General features: G+C 39.2%; 1 protein-coding gene across 1 annotated transcript; it reads left to right on the top strand.

Moving 5' to 3' along the window:
* Positions 1 to 2,824: 2,824 nt before the first annotated feature.
* Positions 2,825 to 24,912, top strand: LOC145553059 (protein diaphanous homolog 1-like). Its single transcript, XM_081611497.1, has 10 exons — positions 2,825 to 2,930; positions 3,030 to 3,124; positions 4,850 to 4,951; positions 5,585 to 5,824; positions 6,957 to 7,086; positions 7,384 to 7,509; positions 7,772 to 7,935; positions 8,274 to 8,406; positions 12,259 to 12,348; positions 23,051 to 24,912. Exons 3-10 carry the CDS (start codon positions 4,901 to 4,903, stop codon positions 23,233 to 23,235), a joined length of 1,119 nt encoding a protein of 372 aa, XP_081467623.1. The 5' UTR covers positions 2,825 to 2,930; positions 3,030 to 3,124; positions 4,850 to 4,900; the 3' UTR covers positions 23,236 to 24,912.
* The last annotated feature ends 656 nt before the right edge of the window (positions 24,913 to 25,568 follow it).

The following is a 25,568-nucleotide window of genomic DNA, read 5'->3' as shown; positions in this document are numbered from 1 at the left end:
GCAGTGCTCTGTAGTCGCCGCCAGAGGTGCCATCGGCTCATAAATGAAAAGCCCTTGTACATGTAGACACCAAGGAGCAGCCATTTTACAGTCTGCACACCAGACCCCATTTTATGAATCAGCTATGATGTCAACACAGCTCAAGCTGATTCTATTGGCTAAAGCGCAGCCCGAGCTTTAGCTCTATACATACACACATATGCTTCAGTTCTGTCTCTCTCTGAGTCACACACACTGACCCACTGACATGATGCTTCCACTGGGTCACCAGTCCTGCTCAGAGGGATTTTGTTCTATCCTAAGTTCGTGCTGTATAGTTAGGCCTGTCACACTAATAAATTTTGCTGGATGATAAATTGTCCCAGAAGTTATTGCAATGGAGTATAATATTGATAATATTGCTGTTTTGAGAGTATTTTCATGTAAAAAATGGCATAATAATGTCAGAACACATTCTCAAAGATTAATAAACGTCAAATTCTGATGAACATTTAACACTGGAACTGAAAGACATTTTTTAAATATTCAAAATAAATAAATAAAAGAAAAAAAATTATGAAGTCTTCGTAAACAAAATTGTCCTTCAAAAATAATGCTAATTTACACCAATGAATCAAATTGAAAACTTTTTGTCATCCAATTTTGGTAGAAAGAGGGAGAAAACGGATAAGTCATGGAATTGGAAATTGTTGAGCCTGTTTTAATACATCATTGCTTGTTGCGAAAGGCCTAGCTGTAGTTTTTACTTTTACTACAGATTTGCTGAAACATGGTTACTGTTAAATGATGTAAATTTCCCTACTACTGTTTGTAGAAATACTTTTTCTCCAATTTTGTGTCTTGCAGAAGTGAAAATTGGTTTAGAGACATAGATTTTTTTAAAAATCTCATCTCTCCTCTTCCTGTAAAATGTTCAGCTGTGGCTTGATGTGGTTACGTGTTTGTGCAAAGATGTTATTTCCTCAATGATGTGTGGATTTTCCTATCCTGTGTCTATATTGGCTACCTTCCTGTCTTAGTTTCCTGCAGGGATTGTGAGAAGTATTGGATACACAATAGTGCTTTATATGGTAACCATGCACACAGGTGGCTGTTTTCATAATCCCAAATATACTAAAACAGTGAAAATTGTTTGTTGTTGAAAGGTTCTTGTTATCTCTGAGATGAGTTTCATAAAGTGGAAGCTACTGCTGAGGCAAATGATCTTAAACCCAGTGACACACTCTACTGTGTGCGTGTGTGTGTGCGTGTGCGTGCGTGCGTGTGTGTGTGTGTGTGTGTGTGTGTGTGTGTGTGTGTGTGTGTGTGTGTGTGTGTGTGTGTGTGTGTGTGTGTGTGTGTGTGTGTGTGTGTGTGTGTGTGTGTGTGTGTCTAAATGAGGACATGGTGTCCTCATTAGGACCATTAGCAGTTCACAGACTGTTGAACTGACTGCTGTCTCTCATTCTGACAGAGGACTCTTTGACCGGACTTGTGGTTGGATCAGTGGATGAATAGAGTTGTTATCCTGTGGCAATTATGTGACTGTGTGGTGACTGCTGACACTTCCACTGTCTGAATCAGGCCTCTTCAATAAACTGTGCACCATGATAATAAAAGAAATTAATGCATACAGGCTGTGCAAAAAGCAGGTTGGGTCTTATGTTGCTAATAACAGGTGAAAATAGATTTGTCTGTTTGATTTCTTGTCTTTTTTTGTACACGTTGCAATACTTTGCTTTAGTGGTACTTTACATTATGGTGTAGAAGCACCATCAAGGATAGCTATAGAGTCATCCTGACCAGCAGTGCACTGGAAGTTCTCAATTAGCAAGAACTACTTCTAAGGTCAGTTTAAAGAGCTTAAAACGGAGAATGTACAGGACAACATTTAACCACCTAAACATTCTGGCCTGAATTCAGTCCCAGCATGAGATGGTTTTAAATCACGTCATTGATATTCAATTTGAATCTAAATTGTGTCCTCATCTAGCATTTACATTCTGGCCTTCACGCTTAAAATGTAGTGTGTGGTGGCAGAATTCCCCATAAAGCCGCTCTTATCTACTCACTTAGGGATAAACCAAAACTTAGATGTGAGATCAGCCATTTTTTATCATCACAGAAATCAAAATTGGTACAGAAAAGCATGGACGGCTTAATAGTTTTTACTTCGAGTCCTCCAACTTTTGAGGCGCTGTCAATTCTGTGATCATAAATTAATAAGCAGTGATTGATTAGATATTTCCTGACAGGAACAGCAGGACAGCTGTGACATCCAGAACTCTGCTGACCTTAGACCCAATGTGCCTGGAAACAGCAAGCTGTTATGTGACCAAAGCCCACGTGATTGTTCATCTTTCACTCCTAATTCTCATCCAGTTCATATCCACCCCCACACTGACACATCCTTACAGTCACAACTCTGACCTTGTCAGAACCAGTTAATCTAAAGTGTCTCTTCTCTGTGTTTGTGTGTGTGCAGATGCATAAGTTTAATGCAATCTCTGAATGCCCCACAGTAAGCAGATGTCTGGCCACGTTTAAAAAGCCCAAGCTCAACGGAGACGTTACCCACATTTTTAAGCCATTTCATGTTAGTTTGGTATTACCTGGGGCAGCTAAAAAAAAATCCAACACCTCAGTGACATCATACAGTTGGATGAGAGTAAAAACGGCAAAGGCCGTACCAACGCTGTCGCTTTTAATATGCATCACACAGGCATTGTGATGCATATTAGTCTAGCAGCTTTTATTCTTTAGCAATACTTATTGTACACCTATTTAAGCCCCAGAGTCGCCTTATATGAACAAGAAGGTTTGAATATCCTCTTCTTTTCTTTTCTTGTCTCCAGTTAAAAAAGACCAGGATGGTGGACAGGAAAAACAGACACAGAAGAAGAAGGTGAAGGAGCTAAAGGTTCTTGATTCGAAATCCTCACAGAATCTCTGTAAGTCACTTTTACAGAAAAAAAAAACAATAATCTAGAAGTACTTTCTTTTGTTTTTGTTCATGAGGTAATGTTTTTCTTTGTGTCTTCTTCGCGTAGCGATTTTTCTGGGGTCGTTCCGTCTTCCTTACGAGGAGATCAAGAATGCAATCTTACAAGTCAATGAGAAGATTCTCACAGAGTCCTTGGTTCAGGTACCAAGATTTGTCTACTAAAGAGGTCAAAGGCTATGTTTAGGTTTCCATTTTTTATGCAACTTTCCCTCTTAGTCAAAACAAAAAGCGGGAAGCTACATCTCTCTGTAGGTTCTTCAGCTAGATGCTATTTTATTTTATATTTGCACCTAGGCCTGTCACGATAACAAATTTTTCTGGACGATTAATTGTCTAAAGAATTATTGTGATAAACGATAACATTGTTTCAAGACCTTTTGACACTGATTTAATGGAAATGACTAATAATTCATGCGATTTCCTGCCATAGATGCATTCTGACAGAGGACTCTTTGTCAGAATGAGTCCTCTGTCAGTGTTAAGTGAATTCAACCATCCACATAACACTGGAACTGATAAACTAAATAAACAAAACAACCAAAAACAAAAATAAAATGGATTCTCAGTCTCCATTAACAAAAAACGTACTTGAATAAAAACTAAACAACATAAAGCCAAAGTGAAATAAATACTGCATTCAACCAAAAGAGTGCAGATTATGAAGTCTGTGTACTATATTCCCCTTCGGTAATCACTAGATTTAAATGGACAAGATGGGCACAGCCGTCTCCCTAATGCAGTAGTTTGTACTACACAATTTTTTGCTCCTATTTTCTCCTTATGACAATCTTAGATCGTTGGCCGATCTAAGATTTTCGCTGGTGATTTCGTAACCGATCATCCTGCAGTGTGTGGTGTGTTACGGTAGATCGTCGTGGCCGCTCCGATCTAAATCAGGGGTTTTCCCCGACTGGGAGCTTAACGCTGAATGTGACAGGTAGCCAATCGGAAAGCGCAGATTCTCCTCCGTGCTTTCTGAGGGGAAATTACGGAGGGGAATCCCAAACAGCTGACACGGCGCAACCCGAAGTCCAGCGGGCATCGGAGATTATATGTGCTAACAAAATTAATATTTAATCAACGTTTCGTGCAAAGAATATAGAAATGACAAGGAGAGGAGTTGGAGCCAAATTACTACCACAGTTGATAAACCCGGTAACTTTTCAGCTGTTCTTCGTTAACGTGAAATAAATAGGTTATAATGATTTTCATTCAGTCAGGACTTTACGCTGTCTCTAGCCACATGCATCACAGGTAGATTCTAGTAAAGCATTGATTAATGCCTGATTTTAAAATTAGTTAACTAAACTTGTAGCCATTATTTTGTGCCCATGTGGCTGGACACCACACGGCACAATCGAACCCGATTGAACAGTTATACCTAGGATTTCTGTCGGCTAATGTGTGTTCTCTCAGGTTTTGAAAATGGGCCGACAGTCGGCCGACAACTCGTGTAGTGTGAGCTGGACATTACACCGAGGAAATGAGGAAGGGAGGGTCAGTGGAGAGCACCGTAGCTGAGCCTTTTTTCAGTCAGTGTCATCAACAGAAAGAAAAAAGGCAGGAGGAGACGATAAAGCCGATAATTAAAATGAGGTCGATAGGTTTAATTTATTGTGCGATTAATTGATTTATCGTTTATCGCGACAGGCCTATTTGCACCCAATAAAAAAGTTACCTTGTCTTTTAAAAATTACATGTAGGAGTTATATAGGAGTCTAAACTCTGCATATTTATTCATTTAATACATTTTCTATTTTCTCCATGTCTCAGTCTATTTTATAAATAGTCAGACATGCATTGGTAAAGTAGTAACTTCAGGCATACATTAATTTAATCTTCCGTTTTGGTCTCTGTATCACATAGAACCTGATAAAACAGCTTCCGGGTCCTGAGCAGCTAAGTGTTCTTGGGGAGATGAAGGATGAATACGACGATCTGGCTGAGTCTGAACAGTTTGGAGTAGTGGTAAGAAATTGTCATCACACACAAAGGCAAATAAATATGAAACACAAGATATGTGCATTTTCCTGCATAAAAAGGTATATGTGGTGTTTGAACTCTTAAAATAAGCAGATATAAATGTTTTCAGAGGGAGTCTCATGTATTTCTGGGTTTTAGCTATTCAGAGCGGCTGTGATCCCTAACCCCCACGCGAATACTGGGGTCTGCTGAATTATACAAAGCTGTTTTGTTTTTCTGAACAGCCTAAATGGCAACTGGTTTAAGTATAAAAAATGTTCTGGACCTACTAGTTTAATTTATATATATATATATATATATATATATATATATATATATATATATATATATATATATATATATATATATGCGATGACTGAGTCCAAACATGCCAGGGACATTGGTTTGACATCAACCGAGATTTAAAATGTTGAGACTGAGCACTGCCAGTGTACGGGGACACAAAATATTCTCATGCCCCCAAAGAAAGCTTGTATTGTTCAGCTGTCTTAGATTGACTGTTACTAATTCACATCTGTGTTCACACACACATACTCACTCACTCACTCACTCACTCACATACTGGCAACCACTGCACCAAGAAGGGCCCTCTAATCCTCCATACTCTGGTTTCTCCAGATGTCCAGTGTGAAGCGACTGATGCCACGGCTTCAGGCCATCCAGTTCAAGCTGCAGTTTGAGGAGCAGCAGAACAATATCAAGCCAGATGTGGTGGCTGTGACGGCTGCCTGTGAAGAGCTCAGGAATAGCAACACATTTGCCAAGCTGCTGCAGATCATCCTTCTAGTTGGGAACTACATGAATTCCGGCTCTCGAAATGGAGCCGCATTCGGCTTCTCCATATCCTATTTGTGCAAGGTGAAGAATAGATATGTTATTTAGGGGGGAAATGGATACTTATCCTCAAGAGGACTTTGATGTGGAAATACTGAACAATGACCTGAATAATGGACTGTTATGCATAGTTTTTTCTTTGCAAAACTGATGCTCCTTTTTGTCATGTTATGTTATACCCACTAGCCTCACTGCATTTTCTTTTTGATGTCATAAACCAACACAAACCAACTGTAAAATTATTATTTTTTATCAACAAAAAACTGAAAAGTGTGGAATTAATTTATATTCAGCTACTTGTATCAATGCTTTGCAGAACCCACTTTTACTGCAATTAAAGCCATGAGTAGCTTTGGCTTTCTCTGCCACATTTCCATATGAAATGACCTACTGAGAATTTAAACTGAGAAGCATCTCCCCCACAACACATATCCAATATTTCCTTACCCTCTTTCTGCACCATCATCCTGCTACCTCTAACCAAGCCTAACTAGTTTTCTTCTATGTGGCTTATTGTTAGCTTTAGTTTTAGCTAAATTGTTATATGTTCATTTGCAAGTTGCTTTAGATAATAGACGTCTGCCAAATACATAAACATAATTTTCAATTTCTTGCCACAAATTCTCATTTGGATTTAAGTCTGGACTTAGACTAGGCCATTCTGATGCATTTTCATCTATAAAAGTAAAGAAAATAGAAATAACCTTTATTGTCCCTAAGTGGGGAAATTCAGGTCTAACTGCAACTGAATTTGCAACTGAATTTTTGACTCTTATTTATTTTATCAGCAAAGTCCATCCAAAGAAACATGTTTAGATCCTAATCAGCTCTGGATTTAGCTCTAGATTTGATAATGAAGGGATCAGATCATCGCATAATATGCAATGCACTAAAGTTCTGGAGATATGAATAGTGTTAGTCATATCTCTAACACTAATTTGGCACTAATTTTATCAGCCAAATAATTTTACACAATTTATTGATAGCAATAGTAGATATTTAAAATTTTAAGAGTGTGTTAAGTAATTTATCTTGTTTCAGTGTCTACATCCTGTTAACTTTAACGCTCATAGTCAGACTTAGGAAAGCAGAAAACATTTGATGTTATTGATTTTTCCATGTGATCCTTTTTAAAATCTATTCTGTTTTCCATTAGCTGCGCGACACCAAGTCAGCTGATCTGAAGCAGACACTGCTCCACTTTCTTGCCGATGTTTGCAATGAGGAGCATCCTGATGTCATGAAATTTCCTGAAGAGCTTATTCATGTGGAAAAGGCCAGCAGAGGTAAGTAGGACGCTCAGCCTTTAATCTAATCCAGTTTAAGCAATTAGCTATCCACTTCACCTGGTTTTACCTTCAAGACGTGTATTTAAGATGGATGAGGCTGCATTTTTTTTTACTGTAATTTCTATGTAATATTTTGAGATTTTAAATGCCATATAACTTATAAATGATGATTCAGCTATACATCCATAGTCAGAAATGTGTGAGAATGATTTCAATACTTAAAACTTGATGTTAGTAACATATATTGAATATTTCTAATGTCTTAACGTTTTTTTATATTTTTTTGTCATGCAGTTTCTGCAGAGACGATTCAGAAGAATTTGGAGCAAATAGGGCGTCAGATCAAAAGCCTACAGAAAGATCTGGAAACTTTCCCTCCTGCACAAAATGAAAATGATCATTTTGCGGACAAGATGTCTATATCCTTTGTCTATCTGGTATAATACCAGTATTCTTATAAGAAAACCCCCCAACAAATTTTGTATTATTTCGATGCATCACCTAGAGGAGGATTTTTTTGTCCTCCTCTATAGCAGTTAAAAACACGTTGCCATCTCTGCTTGTGAAGAATTATGTTATAATACATTTTTAGCAATAATTTTAGAATACATCTAATTCCACTTTCATCTATGGAGTCCCACTGTGATGTGAGTTTTACGTACCTTAACTGTATGTTTTCACAGTTTTGTATCCTACGCTCAAGAACAGTATGAGAAACTGGATGGGATGCATAAAAATATGGAAAAGCAGTACACTGAACTTGGAGACTACTTTGTCTTTGATCCAAGAAAGATATCAGTGGAGGAGTTCTTTGGAGACCTCCACAACTTCATAACCATGTTCCAGGTGTGTGCTTGGGGGAAAAAATGTGTTGTTTTAATTTAAATACTGACATCTTTACAGATGGTGTGTAGAAATGGAGTTTGAAATATGTCATAGATGACAGGCAATTAAAACCAGATATCAATCATGTCAGTTTATTCTGTAAATTTGCCTCGGGAACATTTTACTTGTTTTACCTGCGACAGGTTGTAACCATCAGTCTCTGCTTTTGAAGTTTTGTTTACATTTAACACCCTCTCCAGATGCCTCCATTACTGGTGATTCACAAACTTGAAATACTTCTTTCTACAATTGCACTCTTAATTATATTTTCTCTGTTTTTGTTTTCTTCCTCCTTACAGCAAGCGGTGAAAGAGAACCAGAAGAGGAAGGAAGCTGAAGAGAAGATCAGGAAGGCCAAGCTGGCTAGAGAAAAAGCAGAGAAGGAGAAAGAGGAGAAGCTGAAAAGAAGCCAGCTTCCCGACATCAACGCAGGTCACGACTGCAGAGTCTTTTGTCTTTACCTGTTTGTGACTGAAGCAGACTCACACAATCCACATCTCTCAATTTGTATTTCTCTCACATTCCAGTTGGGGGCAGTCAGAGTCCACACTTCTGTGTAAAATGTTTGTGTGCGAGTGTAGATGATGAAGCCTTCCGTATTTATAGACCAGAGTTAATCTGATGTTGATGACTTGTTTTGAAGCAACGAACAATGAAGCTTCAGATAAAGTGAGAACTCAGAGGTGGATACAAGTACTGGCTTGACCCTGTTTCACGCCTCTAAAGTTTTGGGGGATTTTATTTCATGAAAGAAATGTGGTTTAAAAAAAAAAAAAGCAACTTAAATCTCTTTATCAGCAAATGCAGATTTCCAGCCTTCTATTTGATGCTAAAAAAATGCTCTTAGCGTATTGCCTCATGTAATACAACCCACCGCTCTCATCCCTGCATGCACAGAGTTAGCACTCAAATCCTGCCTTGCAGACACACATTTATGCACAGAGACTTTTCCCCCTCTTTCAGCCTGTGACCTACTTTTAGTACATTCCTCCTCTTTCTGGCTCTATTTGGGTTCTCCAGAGACTCTGCACTTCCAGGGTCAAACTTTTTACAGCCTCAGTGCATTTCATCTAGTGACTGATTCTGTTTTGCTTTGCTCGTGTGCTAAAAAGAACTCTGGTGGTTAATATGAGTTGTTTCTTTTTGTGTTTGTAGCTTAACAAAAGTTTTTTTATGGAGTTTGACCTTCTCCTCCATGTCCCATCTGGCATGTCTTTTTTTTTTTTCTGACTCCTATTTATTTTTCTGCCAGTCATTCAAAGGGCACTTTTTCTGGATATTGTTTCATCCATGTTGAAAAAACTTGAAACATTTGTTGCTGATAGTGACTACATTTCATGGTCATCCTCTGGAGGCTCACATTATAGTAACTTTATAGAACTTGAAAGATAAGCACAAATGTGAGCGAGGGATCATTTACATACAGGTGGCGTGCAGCCTGGAGTCATTCGACACCCCCTATTTGAATTCAACCATACACAAATCAGTCTGATGTCTGCACACCTGCTCTTTGTTTTGCATTTGTTTATTAACCCTCATACTAAAATTGATTTCAACAAAGTGTCCTTTCAGCAGCTGGTCTTTAACACGCTGATATCTCTGCTTTTATTTGTTCCTCCTCTCTGCTATCTCACATGCTGTCCCTATCTCATGATTTCACTTAATGCTTCTGTCTTTTTTTGGTCTCTGTGCGTAAATGCCAAATCCCAAATGCTTGTAAAAACCCTGAAAAAAGGTCAGTGTGTGTTTGCTGTCTGTGGCCTTCTCATTCCTACATGCCTCAGTATGCACGTGTTTAAACACATGATAGTTACTGCTGTGAATGGCTCATTCTTCAAGGAGTCTTTGAAGGCTATAGCTCCTCACAAACTCACATTTTCTAATCATGTGTTTTGACTATATATGAAGGCCCTGGGGATCAGTATGGTGAATATTGTCAGGAGTTTGATGGCACACCCAAAGGTTCACATTCTCCCTCTGGACTTCAAATGTGACGTTTGCACTCATTAGATCTGATGGCTGCTATACCGTACATTTACAACTAGATGTCAGTGGTGTCCGCAAAAGGCTATTGGAGGCTGCATGTTCTCATAAAGGGTGTGAGGTTTGAACAAATTCAAGTGCTGGTATGGGAACTGCCACTGGGAGTGCTCACACTCCACACATGGAGTGAGCAGAGCAGCAATGGGGTGTGTGGGGGAGGGGATGGAGGAGAGCAGGGCAGCAGCAGATGGTTTGCTGCGGATTAGGCTGTGTTGTCGTCGCTTTGAAAAGAGGGTAAGATGAAGATAGGAGAAAAGCATGAGATATGAGAGGATGAAATGGGATAAGCCTGGCTTGCCTCACACTGGGATGCTATGAAAGAGGGATTCTGTTTTAGCACATTAGGAAAATAAAAATCCTGTCTCCGTGTCTCAGCTGTCGTGTTTTTCACAATATGTCATATTCTTTGTTTACAGTCTACTTCATTTAGTAAATTGTCATTAATATTCTCATTAGCAACTGTGTGAACATCCACTAGAGGCACTGTTGCTTCACAAAAGACACTGTGCAATGTCTATCTGAGGTTAGGTGTGGGTGGAGAGGAGGGAAAAGTGGGTGGGTGTATTTGCTGCACAGGAACATGTGTGTGTGTGGATTTCAGCTGATCTGATCCAGATAGACAGCTTCAAAAACTCACACTAATGATATTGCACTAATTAATCCGTCTTACCATCTTAATTGCTCTAAGTGCTGCTACTCCGTTTCATGCACTCTGCTGTTCATGTACAAGAAGCCACCTTGTTTTTGATGCTTTAACTCTGGCCACATTGACTTAAGAAGCGTTTTTTTCAACATCTAATCACAAAACAAATTCCTTTAAACATAATTATCTACATTAATCCTGACTAACTTGCCATGATCTCTCCAACAATGTGGCTGAATTCTGGAAAGTTTTCACACTTTACACCTTTATTATTAACAAGTTGAACGTTGTTCAATTGTTTTTTTTTTATATTGTCAGTTTAAAGGATCCAATACTGCATGTTGTCAGCTGTAACTGGAAAAACAAAGTGCAAGAGAGCATGGGCTCGCTACATCTTTTTTAGTTTTCTTTGGGTGTTTCCTGAGACCAAGAAAAGCATATCTAGTAAACAGACAGTTTACTGTTTGACCTCAGAAGTGCCTCCGGTTTATTTTCACAAGTAGGTTTGTGTGTTTCTGTGCCTCCACGACTGCTTTAAGCAAACCATGTGATTAGCGTAAGTGGAAATATGCCAGATGTGTTCGCCCTGAAGAGGAAAACTGCAGTCTGTTTTCTTTTTCTGCTCCTTTGGTGCAGTTCCAGCTCTTGGACATTGAGGGGTGTATGTGAACCACGCAAGACTCAGAGAGTGAGCCTCGCAGAGAGACTTTCTCAGACATGACAGGCGACACCACAGACCATCTGGTGCATGGCTTACTGCAGGATTAAACGCTGTGTTTGTGTGAGCTTGGCATGTGCTCTGTGTTTGGGGGTTGGGAAGGTGACGGTATAAACCTTTAACCCTCAGCCCTACTGCCCCTTTTCCAGAACCCTTCGTCCCTTTTCAGAGTCTGAGAGACATAAGTAAAAGCATCTGTCTGTGTGCTAAACTCTGCCCCCGACTGCTGCCCATGGAGCGCACACACACACATGCATACACACACAGTGGGCACTCCATAACCAGACAAAGGTATGAAGCACCTTTGCCTGGTAATGGTCCTCAGACACAGAGGCTGTGCTGAGGATCAGGATGTAAACAAACACAGAGCCCACCATCACAGATGACACAGGCAAACATCCACAAACTCCAGATTTATAGCCAGTCGGTACACATTTAAAATGTAGGCCTCAATTACACACGCATTTTGGAGAATTTGTGGCTTTATGGGGTGTGTCTTTTTAGTTGGGGGTTTATATATTTTCAGAAGATTGCTTCCTCAGACTTGAACCATGTAGCTTTTAGCAGTGAAAGCTTAACTGGGTCACTGCCTATCTGGGTTAATGAAAACAACCACATGTCGGGAACATATATCCATTTTCCATGTATGTGTTTGCAAATAAGAAAAATGACAACACAGATAATGTAGCAAAAACAACTTTTGTGATCGGAAAAGAAAATGAGTGATCAGAAACTGCTGCTGATTTATACTAACCCTCTGATTTAGGTAGTTTTTCTGAATGAGGAATAGATGGACATTTCCATGTTCACCCACTTAAGATAACTTAATATTTGTTGATGCATTTCTGACATTGTGTTGATTTCTTTTTTTTATTTACAGAGGGTGATGAAACTGGTATCATGGACGGCCTGCTGGAGGCGCTGCAGTCAGGTGCTGCTTTCAGAAGGAAGCGAGGACCTCGACAAGCAGGTACCCACTCTCACAAAACATGGTGGTCTTTCAGCCTCCTGTCCTCTCAAACAGATGTGTTTTAGACCTACTAGGCAGAGGCACATGCTGCATCTGAGACTTATTTGCTTATTTCCCCTAATTTCACTGTGTGTGTTTGTGTCAACGCTCAGCAACAGATTTGTTTATCTTCCCCATCTCTGTTGCATGCCTCAGAGGCGGCATGGGCTGGTTTAATTCTTGGGTTGTAGTAGCGGAGCCAGTGGCATCAGATGCTGGCACAACAGCAAAGTAAAGCGAGGGTGCCATGAGTTGGTGTGGACAGCAAAAAATTCAGTGATAAAGTTGTGGTCATAGAATAGGAAAATAGAGATTTAAAACTAGGGAAAGAATCAAACGAAATGTGAGTGGAAACTTAAATAAAAGGACATCAGGGAGTAAGACATAAGCTAAACATGTAATAAATGTTAAGTTTTTTTCTTTTAAAAATTGTTGTTATGCTTAGTATGCCAGATTGGAAAGTAATTGTTTCCTTATTTGGTGAAACTTTACTGTTTTGAAGTTAAGGGGTGAGGTTTTGTTAATCTTTTGGAGTTTTGTAGTCATTTGTAAATTATTTTTCAGTCAAACTTCCTTCCTTACAATAAGTAAAATTAATCCCATCCTACATTAGTAAAAGGTCTTTGAAAATCCATCCTTTAATTAAAAGTATTCATTCAGTGAAGGGGATTTCAAAATTTTAAAAATATATTGTTGTGAGCATTACAATTATTGACATCTCAAATATTAATGTACTTGAAGTATTTGTGTGTGTTTGTGTAGAAATATGAGCAGTGGCAGAGCTAGACTTTTAAAGTTGGGGGGGCCAGGACTACCTCTGGGGGGGCAAAATTTAAAATGTGTGTGTGCATATATATATATATATATAATTATATATATATATATATATTATATATATGAGGAAGACTACAGGAGAATCATCGAAAGTGGCCTAGTCAATATATAATTTAAAAAAAATAACCAAACTGAATATTTGGTTATTTTTTTAAGCCCCTCTGTCATTTGACATGTTATAAGTAACACCTTTGACTGGCGTACATGGAGACATGATAGACTTTACGCAAAGAGTTCATCGCAGAGGCAACTAAAATCAATCAAATAAAAGATTTTTCTCATGGACAATGAACTAAATGCGTCTTTCGTCTAAATGCGTGTTGATGAGTTACATATTGGTTAAGAAGCTCTGTTTTGACAGGTAAAAATAGTCCGGGTCGGACCAGAATTATTTGCCTGATGGTGGCTCGGGCTTCTAATGAGTTTACATTTAATGAGTTTGGAGCACACAGAGAAAACCTAAAGAGAATGTGATCTACTTATTGTAGTTTAAGTAGAGGAATAACAGCTGACTGTTGAGAGAGGAAAGAAATTAAAGTGCAGATCCATTAGGCAGAAACAAGCGCAGTGCGCTGGGCAATAAATGCTCATAAATGCTCCACCGTTACGCTCCAATTAATCACACGAGATGACAAACGCCAAATATACAATATATAGTTACACTGCTTACGTTAATGGTGTTTTAAAAACAAAACCAGTAAAAACTTAACTGAGTTAATATGTCAGATTCCCTCCTCACCCTCGTCTTGATAAGAACAGAGAGCAGTCCGCTGGCCCCCCCTCTGGCTCCGCCACTGAATATGAGATAGACCAACTTGTCCTAGCCACTGTTTAAAAGTGAGAAAGCCAGGAAAACATGCCATTCAACTAAACCAGATCTATGTTGATTTTGCAGAGTTGAATCAGCGCTCTGCAGAGTCTGTTTTGTCCTTCTCGGGTAATTTAACTCTTTCAATTATTTCAATAAGACATTGGGTAATTTTAACACTTGAAAAAGTTAAAACTACTCAATGTCTTGTTGAAATAACTCTGAAAGAGTTAAATTAATTCTGGAAAGGCCCAAATAGACTCGGCATAGTGCTGATTTACTCTGCCAAATTGGCTGTTTACTCTCAGCAATTATCCAAACATTTGTACATTTGTGCAGCAATATGGCCTTCTGGTCAAACCACGTCAGTGAAATCAACAATGAAAACACTTTGGACAACAACTTAACTTGATTGTTGTTTCAGGCAAGTTATGTGTTACCGAACAAGTTAGATAATGTCCAGCGGCCTTTAACGGTAAGCAAAGGAGACGGTATGTGTGTGTGTTCATTCACATGCAGTTTAGTGTGTGTTCTCAAATTGTAGAGGAGTGTGTGCAACCCAATCCGTCCCTCAATAGAAGCCAGATGTGAAGCTTTGTTACAGCGCAGGATAGCTCAAAGCCAGAGGGGCAGACTGCTCTGCTTTTTTTTTTTTGTTTTCTTTTGATCTGAATTCTTTTAAACTTCATTCTTACTTATGCTTTCATTTTAATCTGTAAATGTGTTTACATATTGTTGTTGACTTGGCTCTAGCAGTTGTAAAACTCATGCTGTGGTTCCGAGTTGACCTCAGTTAGGAAATATTTGAGTGCCGAAAGCTCTGCAGTAATAAACAGCGCTGTTGCATTTCGTCCAAATTCACTGAGACAAAAGTGTGGGGCGAACTGAAGGGAGAAGAGAACGGGAAGTAAAAAAAAAAGAAGAAACTGGGGCCCAGTCTGGGGTTCACTCAGTCACCCAAAACCCTGTTTGGCCACCTTACACTCCTTTACAGGAAAAACTTGATCATTTATGTGAGAGAAAGAAACGAGTTTTCCTCCCTTTATTATAGGAGGATGATCTGGGATGTCTCCTATTCTACACTGTCCTTTTTTTTTTTTTTTTTTTCTTACTCTTCCCAAGTTGAGAGTTTTCTGACTCTTTTGAAGCTGGGTTATGGTTTATTTGCAGTCTTTGTGAGAAGTTTATATTATCCTCAGCCATGTTTAAAGGTCATGTTTTTAGTTACCCATGTTGTGTTTGGAAGGCATGAGGCCAGAAAACCGCTTTGCCAACACTAGAGGACGGTATTTTGTTTTTGTGTGTGCAAGTTTTACTGGATGAGTTGAGTCAGAGGTCTTTATTTAGTGAAGCTGAAGGAGGAGATTTATCTTTATTCTCACTCTGCTGACACATATTTGGCAATTTCTCTCTTTTTTTTTTTTTTGGAGCCTTGACTGCCTCCTCTGCAGAATGTGAGTGGATTTTGTAGATTTCAACAACTTACGGTAATATAAAAACTCTGGATTGTTTACTTAAAATCCTTTTGGAAATGATTGTGAAGTTGGGACATCCTCAACTTTGACAGCTCATAAGGGAATCATGTTCATTTGATGCGATTACTCATCCTTTCCAACCCCTCCTATTGTGACACATAATATGCATCTCACCCCTGGGCCAATATAGCCAGTTAATGGCTTTGCTGCAATCTAATTGCTTGTCCCTGCAGCTAAAAGCATTATTAGTTTAATCCTTGGTGGTGCAGAGTTTGGCATCATCAAATGAGACACAAACCGTTTCCAAAGACCCCAATACGTATTTATTTAAGATGTCCTGAAGTGAAGCTGTGTGTTTGATATTTTTAAAAAATTGATTCTTGTCACTTTTTACATGTTTGAAATGATAACATTTCCAAAATTGGGGCAAATTAGTTAATGTCAAAGCTCTGTAGCCAGGACTAAAGTGACATTACTGATGGGCTCCAGGATTTACAACGCTTTCATCTTTGTTTCTGTTACAGAAATGAATGTTTAAGCTTTTCTAAGAAGTAGGCAGACATCTTCACATAATAACATTAGACTAATATAAATATTTGGCCATATAATGCTGTCATTTCCAGGCAGAGTTGTCTTTCCCCTGGATTAAATCCTGATTATTTTAATCACTGTGAAGAACATGTCCTGACCCCGAACTATTAAAACAACAATTATTATATATATTTTTAAAGTGTTTGGAAAATTTATTTTGAAGAAGCTGATTGTAGTTTATAGCTTATATCAATTAATCCAATAAAAATAACCATTTTGTTAAAAACATGCAATTGTTTCTCATATTGACTGACTGTTGTGCCTCATTTGGATTGGTTGGAGGACTTGCATCTTTCTAACAAGGGCAACATATTTTTACTCTAAACTTATGAATCTGGACTCTGATATTTTTCATTCTGATTTTGTTTCTAATGTCTGTCGGTATGCGAAGAGTTCCTCTCCCCTTTATATCCACCACTCACAGCTGCAGTGACTGCAAGCACCACTGCTAAGCAATAAAAGACCACCGAGGACCTATTGAGTGTGTCGTCATGCTCATTGTGTCACTGAGGTTCTACTGAATGGTGTGCCACGAGGCTGCGGAGGCAATCTCCCCACTCACCTTTGACCTGTACCTCTGATCTGTGTTTATGTGCATGCGGGATCCTCAGCTGCCTACCCTCCGTCTGTCTGCCACCCCCTCCTTCCTTAAGCACAAAAGGATAAAACACACACGCCAGATGCTCGCATGCCGATACAAAGACATGCAAATGAATGAAGCTAAACGCACATTAAGAGGATGGACGTTTTGTATGCAAAACGTCTAAGCTATCAACTTCAAATCTTTAGTTTTGAAATGTTTCTGATTTTTTATATATATGAATTCAGACTAAAAAGCAGCTCTGAGAAATCAGTTGATTTGTGTTTAGACAGGATGTCTATGCTTTTTCAGCATTATTCAAGTCTAGATGAGTGTGGGAAAAGTTGAGAAGCGCATGGATTAATACTTGTATTTGGATTCTACGTTCTATTATCTAAATGTTATCCTCCTATTCTTTCTTCTTTTTCTCCTCCCTAATGCCCTTCCGTCTTTTTGTTCTACCTTGTGCCATTCCCTCTTTCTTTTGTCTTTTCTTCCTAATGCCCTGCCTCTATTTATTATATTTGCCTGTGTGTCTTCCTTTTATGTTTTTCTGGTGTCTACTTCTCCTTCATTCTTTTTTTGTGTCTCATCCTTGTCCTATCTCCATCCCTTCCTTGTGTCTAACCCTTATATCCTTCCTTGTGTATTCCTTCCCTTTATTTTTTATTATAGGAATGTGTGCTCTAGAAGTCTTTAGAATATAAATACTAACGTTAACTAAGACTTTAAACACAAAGAAGTCTCAACTTTCTCAATTTGAGTCTGGAAAAGCTTGGATGTTTTCCATGAGAATGAATAAGAATCCTGTTTAGGATCAATTAAGTGGAGGAATGTTGTGTCTAAACACACTATAGACCCATCTGCTGGGTCATGACCCTCAGTGCACAGTGCGACATCCAATGACAGAGGCGACTTCCTGACAAAGTACCAATCACAACAGAGAGGAGGAGATAAAAAGAATAGCAACAATAGAGAGAGGCACACGCTGTCTGAGCACCGTCTGTAGGAATGCTTTCACAGATGCTCCCAAACACCAGCTACCAAACAGACGCGTAAAAGCAGGATCAGTCCAACTGGACCAAGATCGTCCATCAAGCTGTGGCTGAAAAAGCAGTGACGTCACATGCGTCAATACCCACAAACACAATGAAATGCAACCATGTGCCCCAGTGGCAGAAAATGCTTAATGTTTTAGCGTCAATAGTTTCCTCAACAGCTTGCAGTGGTGCTAGGTGATGTCACTATTTCCCACAATCCTCAGCTGTAGAGCAGCTACAGTGTATTACCCAGAGCAGCCTGAGGAGGGAGGTATGTGTCCCTGGTAAAATGAACACGAGCTCTGCCCGCATCTGCAGATACACCATTATCTTAGCTGCATCACCATCATTATGTTGTCTTGTGTGTTTCTGGGCCATAAACTGTCTGCACAACACAGAGCGGAGGTTTAAACCACATCTTATTCCCTCGTACTTCCGAGAAGTTTGACTTTCCTGTAATCTACTAAAGTGGTTTTTGTTCTTGAAGTACAAAGATGTCTGAAAAGTTTGCGTTTAAGACATTAATAGAACAGTGGGGGACAGAAGAGGTTTCTTAAAAAAAAGCCTTGTATGTACTTGGAATAAAGAAAAGTGTCTGAAAGTCTGAAAAGTGGGGAAGACAGACATAAAAAAAGCCTTTAAAGATTCTGATCTTTTTGTTTGGTTTTTAAAATGTTTTCAGCTTCTTGTTCCGTTGGAGTTACCTAGTTGAAGCTAAAATACAAATTTGTAAAGCAGTGTTAAATGTTGTTTTAGATAGACTCAACTAAAGTGGAAAAAAGGCTGCTACTTATACAGATCCAGTGTAAAGCTCTTTTCTTTTAGTAAGTTCACTAGATAAACAGCACCAATTTATCCCACAAGTTGTCTGTTTTTTGTTTTATTTCTGCATGACTCTGGTATCAAATTTAACCAGTTCGACAACCAAAACAAACCTTTCTGAAACTAACTGAACTGAATTTGAGTGAAAAAGGAGCCAATAGCTGGAGAGAAAAACTTCAAAAGCGCTTTAAGAAATGCTGAGGAAACGTTGCCCTAGACCGCTGTAAAAAGATTACGAGATGTAATGGAAGCATCATTTAAAGTGAAGGACAAAAAGATAACTTTGAGTGCTATTGCCTATCTGAACATAGCCGCAGAGCATCTCTCATCCAGATTATTGGTTAGCGCAGGAATCACAACACGTTGTACACTAGAACATTATCTCTCATCAGGTGCTCATTACTTCGTCTCCTGCAGTGTAATGTGTTGCAGACTTTTTTCACTTAGCTTTTTGTGCCACAAAGCCCCCTACAGTGTGCAAACATTCACCAGTAAACAGACTATCAACAGCCTTTATCAGTCCAACAGATCCTGCAAATGTGGTGCATCTACTCAGCTTCACGCCAACCGCATGGATCATTTAGTCCACGTCCGAACTGGTGACCATGTTCAAACTGCATGCACTGTGTTTAGTAAAGCATGAAGAAATACTGCAGCGAGTTTTGTATCGCAGTTCTATAATAGTGAAAGACCCATAATTGGTTTCCTAATTGAATAAAGTTTGACATTTGTAAAGACATAGTTTGTCTTCTCGGTTTAGATGGCTATTATAATAGTTCCTTTTACAGGCTGTTTAATAACCTAACCTGGAAAAACCTACTAGATTATAATTTATGTAGTTAAAACATGATCTTGATGTTCGGAACATGACTGTACTCAGTTCTTAGTAGACTGAGCTGTAAAACCACAGGAAAGTGCAGAAAATACTTTTCTTTTTTTTTAGGAGACATATTTGAAACGTACCATTTAAAATGAGAGTTAATTTCCCTTTTTTAATTGAGCGTTATTTTCCTTTTCGTATCTTTTGAAGTTATCTCAACCCTGACAGCAACACACAGTCGCTTCTAGTTTTAAGGACAAATTTAAGTTTTCACCAGATTTCTTTTGTCCAAATTGGGAAATGTCTAAAATTTAAAACCAGTTAAAATGCTAGCTGTATTCTGGGAGTCTTTTTGTTCTCCTCTGTGTTACGCAAGTGTGAACCACATTAGGTTACAACTATACAGTGGGGCAAAAAAGTATTTAGTCAGCCACCAATTGTGCAAGTTCTCCCACTTAAAAAGATGAGAGAGGCCTGTAATTTTCATCATAGATGTACCTCAACTATGAGAGACAAAAGGAGAAAAAAAAATCCAGAAAATCACATTTTCTGATTTTTAAAGAATTTATTGGCACTATATGGTGGAAAATAAGTATTTGGTCAGCTACAAACGAGCAAGATTTCAGGCTCTCACAGCCGTGTAGCTTCTTCTGTAAGAGGCTCCTCTGTCCTCCACTTGTTACCTGTATTAATGGCACCTATTTGAACTCGTTATCAGTATAAAACACACCTATCCACAACCTCAAACAGTCACACTCTAAACTCCACCATGGCCAAAACTAGAGAGCTGTCAAAGGACACCCGAAACAAAATTATATAAACCTGCACCTAGCTGGGAATACTGAATCTGCAATAGGTAAACAGCTTGGTGTAAAGAAATCAACTGTGGGATCAATTATTAGAAAATGGAACACTTACAAGACCACTGATAATCTCCCTCGATCTGGGGCTCCACGCAAGATCACACCCCGTGGGGTCAAAATGATCACAAGAACGGTGAGCAAAAATCCAGAACCACATGGGGGAACCTAGTGAATGACCTGCAGAGAGCTGGGACCAAAGTAACAAAGGCTACCATCAGTAACACACTACGCCGCCAGGGACTCAAACCTGCAGTGCCAGACGTGTCCCCCTGCTTAAGACGGTACATGTCAAGGCCCATCTCAAGTTTGCTAGAGAGCATTTGGATGATCCAGAAGATGACTGGGAGAATATCATGTGGTCAGATGAAACCAAAGTAGAACTTTTTGGTCAAAACTCTACTCGTCGTGTTTGGAGGAGAATGAAAGCTGAGTTGCATCCAAAGAACACCATGCCTACTGTGAAGCATGGGGGTGGAAACATCATGCTTTAGGGCTGTTTTTCTGCAAAGGGACCAGGACGACTGATCCGTGTAAAGGAAAGAATGAATGGGGCCATGTATCGTCACATTTTGAGTGAAAACCTCCTTCCATCAACAAGGGCATTGAAGGTGAAATGTGGCTGGGTCTTTCAGCAGGACGATGATCCCAAACACACCACCCGGGTAACGAAGGAGTGGCTTCGTAAGAAGCATTTCAAGGTCCTGGAGTGGCCTAGCCAGTCTCCAGATGTCAACCCCATAGAAAATCTGTGGAGGGAGTTGAAAGTCTGTGTTGTCCAGCGACAGCCCCAGAACATCACAGCTCTAGAGAAGATCTGCATGGAGGAATGGGCCAAAATACCACCAACAGTGTGTGAGAACCTTGTGAAGACTTACAGAAAACGTTTGATCTCTGTCATTGCCAACAAAGGGTATATAGCAAAGTATTGAGATTAACTTTTGTTATTGACCAAATACTTATTTTCCACCATATTTTGCAAATAAATTCTTTAAAAATCAGAAAATGTGATTTTCTGGATTTTTTTCTTCTCCTTTTGTCTCTCATAGTTGAGGTACATCTATGATGAAAATTATAGGCCTCTCTCATCTTTTTAAGTGGGAGAACTTGCACAATTGGTGGCTGACTGAATACTTTTTTGCCCCACTGTATGTCTTATTGCAATATTCTCTTAAATGTTCAGAGCCTGAACGCACTTGAGAGAATAACCAAAATACTTTCAACATATTTCAAATCATCATATTTCTCTTCTTCTATTTAAACTTCTGTTTTTTTTTTGTCTAAATGTGTCTGTTTCCCATGCTGCTTCCTCTTCCTCTCCTCCTCGGCTCTCAAGAGGAAGAGGAGGAGGAGGATGAAAGAAGAGAAGCTGCGTTGACGGCCTTTGAAGAACTTTTTCTCAACGGGTTTAAACATGTTAGGACTAGCTCGTCACACATGAAGTCAGCCACACCAACATGTGCCGTTTCTCATGGTTTTTGGGTCATTTGCATAATTTCTAATTAGCACATTTTTGAGTAAGAAGGGATTGAATTGGCTAAAAATAGGGTGAGAGAAGAGGGAGTGTTTATGATGGGGAGAGATCTGTTTCATACAGGAAACGGTGGAAGGGGATTGTTGCTACATTAGCTGATATGAAAAAAAAAAAAGATTACAGGCCTAAAAATTGCAGCTCTGGATCCATACATGTTTCTCCTCTCTTTCTTTCTGTAGACTCGGTTTTGTCTCTGTCGGAGCTAGTTCTGGAAACGTGCTCGGTAAATCTGTGTGGAGTTTCTTTTGTGTGTCTTGCATCTCGTGTTGCTTGTTAAACCTCGGTTCATTTGCATGCCTATTTTTACTTACAGGACTGATGTTTGCTTTTTGGTTTTTGCATTGTTTGCGTGAGGAGTGGAGACCTCTAAATGTTCACCTGGTGTAAAATAACAGCAAACACACAAGAGCAATCTTCCACTGACCTATATAGCTCAAAATGGCTGCTGCTGTACAGCTGTCCTCCTACGCAGCAGAGTAAAGAATAGGCGGAGGAGAGGAGCGATAAGGCGGCTGCTGCTATGTAAGGAGATAACTGTAAGCAGGTAGATGAATAAAAAGACGGCGTCCTCAGGGTCCGATCTGTCATACTTATTCTCTTCATGAAATTTCCGTCTTATTTCTGTCAGCTCTCGTCATTCCTCTCAGCTTATTCCCCCTCTGACTCAAGTCTCTGTAGCCATTTTCGTCTCATTTTCATTCATCCCTCAATGTTTAATCTTCCCACAGCATGCATCATGCTGCTGTTTAACCCGCTGCCTTACCTCTTGGATTTTGCATACACCATTTCTGTTTGTTCCTCTCAACAACTCCAACTCTGCTTTCTCTTCTCCCACTTCTGCCTTCTTCCATTTTATTCCCTTATTTTGCTTCACTATATCAACAACAGATTGACTTTGATCTAGTAATAGCACTGAGTTGTTCCAGATATTACATTAATGCGCTTCTCATACAAACCAATATGGGGCTTTCGTCTGTTTTGATTAAGTTGAGTTGTGAAATGTCTTTTTGACCTGCTCTTTCAAGTCATCTCTAAATACGATGTACCAGGGTTCCTACACGATCTGAACAATGTTTAGGAACCCCGGGTAACACGCTTTAATGCTTTTCTTATTTTTATTTATTTTTTTCCCCATTTCATTTTGTATTTCTGCAGTGAGAAAATCTACTGAAAATCTAATTTATTTAGTTTTATGTATATCAATTCATCTTCTACATGTAATTGTGCATCAGCACAATTAGTGCAGATTCATTGAGTTGTTTTTTGTTTTTATCTCACTTTGTTGTTTTCCTTTCTCAGCCAACCACCGGCGAGCTGGTCAAGCAGTGACCAACATCCTGGCCAAAGAGCTGATGCAGGAAGACACAACTTCATCCAGTAAAATCCCCAAAAAGAAGACGAAGTCTGAAAAGGAGGAGCCAAATCTAGAAGGAGCAGAATCCTTGGAGGAGCTACTGGACCCTGTTCCCTCTCGGTCTAATTAGGACCTCCAAGTACAGAAGTTTTTTTTTTTTTTTTTTGATATATACATTGGTATTGAAAACAGTTTCTTATCCAATCCAGGGATCAACAGCAACATGGCATTATTTTCCCTGATCCCTTTGCTTGCATGGATTATTTTCAGGACTTCTTTCCTGCTCTGGGTTAGAGAGAGGCAGAACCAGAGGGCCGACCTCTCGCCTCAGCATCAGCTTCTGAACGTTTGCCAATTTCTTTCATCAGCATGCACCTAAAGGTTAAAGTTTTGATCAAAGGGCCTTTCCCAAAGACTTCCTCAGGACTGAATCACCTCTTTTTATTTCATGTCAGAAATTACGGCTTATTTCCAGGATGTCTGAACAGTAAAAACTTTTTTTTTTTTTTTCCCCCAACAAGGTAAAACATACTTCTTTGTAACATTTTGCAATACTGTGCATCTGTAATACTTTGTCCACATGTTTTATTGAAGTGCCAACGAGTCTCATAATTTCACTTGCAGGTGTAGTCCAGTTGTAGTTCCCACTGCAGAGAGCATATGGACCAGATCATTACGCTTCACCTGGGTTCATCTTGTAGACAGGATTTACCTCACTTGGTGTGCATCAAACAGTTATTTTTGTACATATAAAAACGTAGACCATAATCTAAACTGTAATGGGGAGTGAATTTACATTGAAACCAAAAAATAATTTTCAATGTGTGGTTTCATACAGACATACTGCAGCCTCAGTAGTTTGCATTCCTCTGTGTTTTTTGTATACCAGAAGAACTTGAGTGTGAAATTATCCGCTTATATTTAGTTTTGTGTGTACAAATCTGTGTGCGTGTGTTTGCTTGCAAGTTTCAGTGTTTGCGTGCACATGTGTGTTGCCATCTGTAATTACTGTACAATACCAACCGGGCTGTCATGAATGATGATCTTGTGGTCTTTCTGCTGAGAGTATAGCGCACTGGAAAACAGCCCAGAAACTGCTGAGACAAGTATCTGTGTTCACTTGTTAGTCTGTCTGTTCTCCCACTGAACTGCAGCCGTCGTCTCCGGATGTCTGGCCTCGCTCCTGTTTGTATTCTGCAGCCTGCAGCAGACATGTTGCCATGATGTTTTGGTGTAAGACCTGACAGGAAGCACGCCAGGTGATGTCAGCTGCTCAACACAGCTTCTCCTCCTATGCAAATCCTTCAGTGTAACCTGCAGCCCAGTCAGTCAGTGCAGCACTTATATGGTATGTTCTGTAAAGATGAATGTTTACTTTTTTTCCCTTTGTTTATTTTGGGAGAACGTGGCACTTAAAGGTCATGAAATGGATTCCAGTGAAGCACTAGAGGTGTAGTAATGTCTGAGTCTGGATCTAGTGCTTTATTTTTTTAATCTTGAAACACAGGAAATATCCACCTGCACAAAATATCTCATTGCTGTAATTAAACCGATATAACTGCTGTGTTAATGATTTTCTGTGTTCAGGTAGGCAGCACTAGATTGTAAGCTTTCAACAGTAAGAACATCAGAACACCACTGGAATATTCTGCCTGAGTTATTTCTTTTTTTCTGTACTTTTTTGGTCCTTCTATAACATATTTTGTCCTAAATAACCTTTTACAATATTTTTTTTTTTCAGTGATTGCTTTACACAATAACATGCACATTCCTTCTGTAATTTTGAATTAAAATGTCTTAAATTAAAGTGATCGCTCTTTTTTTTTTTTATGTTTTTTTTTGTTTGGTGATATTTTCTACCCGTATACTTTCCTGTTTACCAATAGCTCTTTTCTTTTGGGCTCTCAGTAAATTGATTATGACATGTTTTTTGCAGCTCTGCTCCTCCCTCTCATGTAAACACATTGTGCTGTAAAATACCATCCAGTCACTGCAGTCTGGCCTTTTGTAATTTTATGGCCAAAAGGCAGCACAAGAATGAGTAAACAGTGGAGTTGATTATTTCTGCAGATAAATCCAAGGATTTTCCACGGCTCCAGTGTTTCCAGAGATATTTTTCCAACATTGATTGCCAGTATCCAACAAGACAGCCTCCTCTTTGAGTGTGTGTGTGCAGTGAGAGATATGGAAAATTACTCTGCAGCGTCATTGATACATGATATTTTTTTATTTTTTTCATTCATAGACATTTCTAACTGGTTTTCTTGTTTTTACTGACACAGTATTCTTGAAAGCCAAAATACTTATGTGGCTCAGTAGAGCAGAACTTTGTTCAGACCAGCAGGCTACACGGGTTTAGCTGGCTTTTATTTCTATACGCAGCTCTCGTTGTGGATAACCTTACTTTGGCTCCGATTGAAGAGTTGAGGGGCAAAAAACGGGAAAAACATTTTTCACACTTTC

The sequence above is a fragment of the Poecilia reticulata genome, chromosome 10, assembly GCF_904066995.2.
Source record: "Poecilia reticulata chromosome 10, P_reticulata-male-v2, whole genome shotgun sequence".
Taxonomy (NCBI): domain Eukaryota; kingdom Metazoa; phylum Chordata; class Actinopteri; order Cyprinodontiformes; family Poeciliidae; genus Poecilia; species Poecilia reticulata.
This window is presented reverse-complemented; position numbering and strand designations above follow the sequence as displayed.